This window comes from Dunckerocampus dactyliophorus, chromosome 4, assembly GCF_027744805.1.
Source record: "Dunckerocampus dactyliophorus isolate RoL2022-P2 chromosome 4, RoL_Ddac_1.1, whole genome shotgun sequence".
NCBI lineage: Eukaryota > Metazoa > Chordata > Actinopteri > Syngnathiformes > Syngnathidae > Dunckerocampus > Dunckerocampus dactyliophorus.
Genome location: NC_072822.1, coordinates 11,936,658 through 11,942,402, shown reverse-complemented (window position 1 = coordinate 11,942,402; position 5,745 = coordinate 11,936,658). Strand labels below are relative to the sequence as shown.

At 42.0% G+C, this 5,745-nt stretch overlaps 1 protein-coding gene across 1 annotated transcript; it reads right to left on the bottom strand.

Moving 5' to 3' along the window:
* Nucleotides 1–1,231: 1,231 nt before the first annotated feature.
* klf9 (Kruppel-like factor 9) lies at nt 1,232–5,170 on the bottom strand. Its single transcript, XM_054774127.1, has 2 exons — nt 4,407–5,170; nt 1,232–2,867 (listed from the first exon to the last, which is right to left on the bottom strand). The coding sequence occupies exons 1-2, from the start codon at nt 4,753–4,755 to the stop codon at nt 2,587–2,589; spliced, it is 630 nt and encodes a 209-aa protein (XP_054630102.1). The 5' UTR covers nt 4,756–5,170; the 3' UTR covers nt 1,232–2,586.
* Nucleotides 5,171–5,745: the final 575 nt, after the last annotated feature.

Genomic DNA, 5,745 nt, shown 5'->3' with positions numbered 1-5,745 from the left:
TGATTGTCACTGTACTTGCATTGAAAAGTGAGGCAATTAAAGGAAAATACTTACCATGCAATCTTGAAAACTGAAAATGTTAAGATAGAGAGCCTTATATACCAGTCTTATATTTTACTCAAGAAAGGAACTCAGTGGCAGAGCACATCACTAACAACTGTACAATCTCTTCAGAGGGAAACAAAACATGAGGGCCAAAACAAAATGGCCGCCTGACTCGGAACAGCTGCAAAAAGATGCATGTGCTTCAAATGCTACCTTATCTGAAGGCTGCATGCAGCTTGCCGAGTCGATTCCCTTGTCTCTGTCACACAGAATGACGACATAGTGACATAATAGCAAAGACTAACTAGTGACGACGCTAAAGTTAGCTTCTGATTAGCCAGGCTCCAATTCCATTTAGAGTGGTTTTAACCTAATATCCAGTGTGACTGTTTGTCCACTGATCGTCTGTTTTTTGTGACGCTTTTTGATGTGAAAACATTTTAAGTAAGACATTACCTTTGCCTGGCACCCACTATTTTTGTGAAACCTTTATTCTTTTTGTGAAAAATCAATAAAGGTACCGGTACATTTGTCCGGTACATCTAACCTATATTAGACCTGGTCCACTTTGAAAACCACTAGACCTAGACCTCTCAAATCTGGACTGGATTAATCTAGAGACCCCAAAGGTTCATGAAACCACAGTTTCTGATTTGTGAAACCTTTGTTCTATAAACTTGTGTGTGTTATCGACATAGAACCACTGTCCAATCACTTTATCAAATGCTAATTGATGCTAACTGGTGCTAAACCACACATTACCAACTCCACAGATACACTGGTGATTATGTTTATAAAGCCATGTGTTGCAAATTAATTGGATAATACTATCCTAGATTAAGTTTAGACAATTAATCCTGGATAATGTTTATCGCGCGACTTTTTTCAATAACACAATCGCGCTGTGGCATATATCCAAAACAAATGCTGTTATTTCCACACATACGGGTTTGGTAATGTCTTACGTTTAAAACTATTACCTTTCAAAATAAAACAGGAAGTTCATGCTTTTACATATGAAACCTAATTCCAAGTGTACAGTTGGCAACATGAACTGTTTTTTCAAAAGTCATATCACAGTACTAGTGGGTTTTGTTTTTGCATTATATAAGTTTCTGTTATTTTATTTTCCCACGGTACGCTGAATCTATTTGTGGCAGGTGTATGTGTAAGAATTAAGGCAGGGTTATGAAGAACAATCATTTTAATGTTAAAATGTTTGAGCATTAATTATTACAATGCTATGTCTTGCAGTAATATAAGGTCTACAGTGCAGACCCTCATTACAGTACAGGAGCATCATACGAGCTTCAACCTGAAAGGCACCAACATTTTATCACAGTTGTCATAATGCACGATTAAAAAAAGAACGCATTCCTCTCTTTCATGTATGTCCTAAGAGCTTATCGTCTGTTTTTTGGACCATCTGAATGCATTGAGTGGCTTTATTATGTAAAACGCGACAAGATTTCTGGCTCGTGTAGTGGACTAGTAAACCCTCTTAATTATATAAAAGATAACCAGACACACGAAAAACACAGTGTACCAAACAAATACATAAAAATATGCTACAAGATGGAATTGACTGATGAACTATAAGGAATCCCCGGCCACACAACACAATCAGGTCTGCTTCCACATCACCACTAGGGGGTGCAAACATGAACGAGACATCCCTGACAACGCAAAGTACACCATGAGAGACAAGAGTACAGTAGCTGGCTGGCACTGTTGGTCTGAGACAGCCACTAATATTCACTTTACAGTGCTGAATATCAGTGTTAATAATATAATATTAAAATAACTCATTCAGGCAGGGGTGAGAAGAAACCCTCCAGAAGGCACGGACCTCCCTGTGGATTCTTTTACATTTAAATCAAGCAAATAATACATTTTTGCTTGACCTGTGATGATGCTGTTATTCACAACATGGATCAGAACTATCATTTGGCATGAGGTTTGCTTGTGTATCATTGTATTTATTATCAAAGTATATTCAAGATATTTTGGTGCATTGATTAAGCATTTGTAGTTTTTACTAGCTATAGGCTCACCTAACCTAGGCAATCCTAACTCTGGAGTTCTTGTTTCCTTTCTCTTTAATAACTAATAATCAATCTTCTCTTTATGTACACTATAATACTCCTCTAATGTACTATATGCATTATCTTAACTGTACAAGTTGTGTGAATAATAGTCGTATCTCACTCATATACTGTAGTGGTGCTGACTTATGTTTAGCGAACATGTTAATATAGTGCTATTGACACTACATACCCTGAAAACTGTTGTATGGCATGTTATTTAAAAATACAAAACAAACTAATTAGAAATGATAAAACTCAACCTGTTTGACAGACGCTGAAAAAAATATTGAATAAATACCTGTCACATTGTAAAGAATGGAAGCACAGAGTGTTGCGCAATGTAAACTCTGTGATAGCGGGCTGTGTGCAGCACACAAGCAGGCAAGTCCATGTGTGTTTGCCTCTGCATCAACTGCATATGCATCTATCGCTATATACAGGGCGTGGGTGTGTCTCACACACCCGGAGGGCTTTGGTCTCCGGAGTCTGACGACGACATGGAGATAGAGCAGCGGCGTCTCTTGGCCACGCTGGAGCCCTGGAGCATGCTGGGATGGAAGCCGGCATGGCGACGGGCGTGTTTAGTCAGGTGGTCGCTCCTCATGAAGCACTTGTCGCACATGGGACACGTGAAACGCTTCTCGCCCGTGTGTGTGCGGTAGTGGCGGGTCAGCTCGTCCGATCGGGAGAACTTCTTGTCACACGCCGGCCAGGTGCACTCAAACGGGCGCTCACCTGAGGAAGTGTTTGGATTACATTAATACATTATATTTTATACTATCTATTTATGCTCAATGTTAAGAGTCATCCACGCCACGTGTGGAGTGACCATATGCCCCCCATGAATGGGGTGTATTATGATATGTTGTGATGTATCACACTCTTATAGTGATATTTGGAGTCACTATAATATGCTGTAATGTATTATCCGTGGTATGATGGCATCAAGGGTTGTTATGATGTGTTATGATCGCACGGCCAAAAAAAATCGTACATCCGGTTGTGACCTGGGCTTAAGGGTTGCTAGGATGCATTCTGATGTATTACCTGTGTTATGGTCCCATCTGGGGATTACTATGACATGTTGTGATGTATCAACCAGTGTTCATATGATGTCATGTGATACATTAACTAGCAACAATTATTGTGATGTTTGGTGGTTGCTGTGATATGCTGTGATGTATAAACCAATAGCACCGTATGCTGTAGTGGGATGTAGGGGTTGCTATGATATGCTGTGATGTATTCTCCTGTGTTATAGTGGTATCAAAGGGTCCATATGACTTGTTATGATGTATTAAGTGTATTATGGTGTCATCCAAGGGTTGCTGTATGTTGTGACGTATTTATTAACCAGCATTATCATGGTATCTAAGGGTTGCTAGGATATGTATGTTGTTGCTCAATGAAAATGTGAGCAGTATCCTGTAGACGTGGTGTTGTATCTCCAAGAAAAACAAGACGTTTTTAAATGTGCCTTCAGCCTAATTTTGATAACTCAGTATCTTCTGTTATCTTGTTTCTTGGTCCCTTAAAAGTCATGGCCGAGGGGCATATAAAAATAAACTGTGTAGCAATTCACACAAAGACAAAGTGCACACAGTGTGTTCTCTTTCAGTTCACAAACACCATTTTGGGGAGGTGGACGTGCACGTTTTCTAGGAACAAAATCAGAACACATTGACTGAGAACAAGTGAGTCATGGTAACGGCGACGTGCATAAAAAAAAGAAAAAGGCATGTAACCTGACTCCTCCTAACCTTCCTCCCCTGCCACGTGCTACACTCGACCACGTGTTTCCTCTTGTTTACAACAATGCGTGAGTGGAGGGGAAGGCGGGGCGGATGATGTATACGGAAGTAGCGACTCAAGATAGCATGTACGGGGAGGATCACAGCAGTGTCGCAGTGACCTACCGAGTTCATTTCATGTTATCGTGACGCTTTAATGGCAGCCTGGCTGTCACGACGTGGATGACACCACCCAGAGGGTACCTACTTAACGATCACACTTGATTTTAACTTGCACTGCAAATATGGGCGTGGGCACGTGGTGTTCCCAGATTGTAGCGTGGGCACCACACACACACCACCTCTTCCCACTGGCCCGCTGCAGTTTACACCCCCCACGAGGTTCCTATTATTAGTTATTGATTTGCAGGACCCACTCGTGTCACGAATCACAACATGGCAACAGCCTTTATATCATGACATAATGACGTCAGTGACGTCAACTTGAGCGTTAAACAACACGGAAGTAAGGAAGACCCCTTACCGGTATGCACCCTGAGGTGGGCTTTGAGGTGGGAGGACTTTCCGTACATTTTCCCGCAGCCGGTAAAAGGGCAGCAGTGCCTCTTCTCAGTGGACTCCTCCGCCCTCCTTTTGTTCCGGTTCTGCGTAGGGGCCACCGTGCCCTCTCCCTCCACCGTGGCCGACCGGCGACAGCCCCTCTCGGGCTTTTCTGGCGATTCAGCCGCCGCACTCACAGCGTCAGGGCTGCTTTTGTTCAAGTCCAACAAAATCATCGCCACCATAAGCAAAGTTCTGCTCTCCTGGTTCTCTTTGAATGCTTCCGGTGGCGGTGGTCGTGTGGGGACAAGGTCTGCAGAGACCTCGGACATGATCGCAGCTGGATGCACAAACGTGAGTAGAATGTATAGACAAGTGTTGCAAACTATTATAAAAGAGTAGTGGATCCGAGTGAGGTGCTGCCAGGAGACATGTGCTCAATTGTCCACACACGTGTCGTCTTCAATGTGACTGTCCCGCAAAGACAGCAGGGCGGACTAATTAAAAAAGCACCTCAGCAGGAAAGAGACGCCTGTTTAGACCTCCGTCTTCTTCTTTCTCCCGGCTTCGACAATAACAACACGTCTAGCGGCTAAGCGAATGGATCCATTTCTGTCTTCACATATGTGTCAACTTGTCCTCTTACCCTGAGAGCGAGAGCACTTCTCTGTCCTCACACTCCCAAGAAACAGTTTCGCGGAATCCCAGTATGTCATCGTGATTCAGGGCGCCCATTGGCCCGCAGGAAACGTGAGGAGTTTTTTTAGGGAATTGCCACTACACGGAAGTGAGCGACGAACCGTGTAGCCAATCAGAAGATGGGGTTGGTGAAGGAGGGGCCGGGCTTCGTCGATGATGCATTCATGGACAAATGTTGACTGATAAATTGAGTTGAAAGTGCAAATCAACGTAACACATTTATTTATATAAATAAATATCTAGCAAGCAACAATACATTGTCTTAGTGATCAAAACATATGTAAGATAAATAATATTATCAGTGAAACCAACGTTGATCATTAGCTTACCTTCTAGTGCAACTAAATAGTATTCATAGATGAGAAGTCGAATAATGTATTTTGTTATACACAACATAAACACAGTAACTATTACATAGAATACATATGAAATAACTACATACCTTAAAAATTAACTGTGTTAGTTGTACAGCAGAGAGCATCATGGTTTTGTGAGTATGTGGTCATACGTTGTAATGTATCAACCATGCTATGGTAACATAGTTACCCAGTGTTGTAGTGATGTTATGAGGTATCAACCATGTTACCTTGAAATGTTGGGTTTGCCATGATATGCTGTAATGT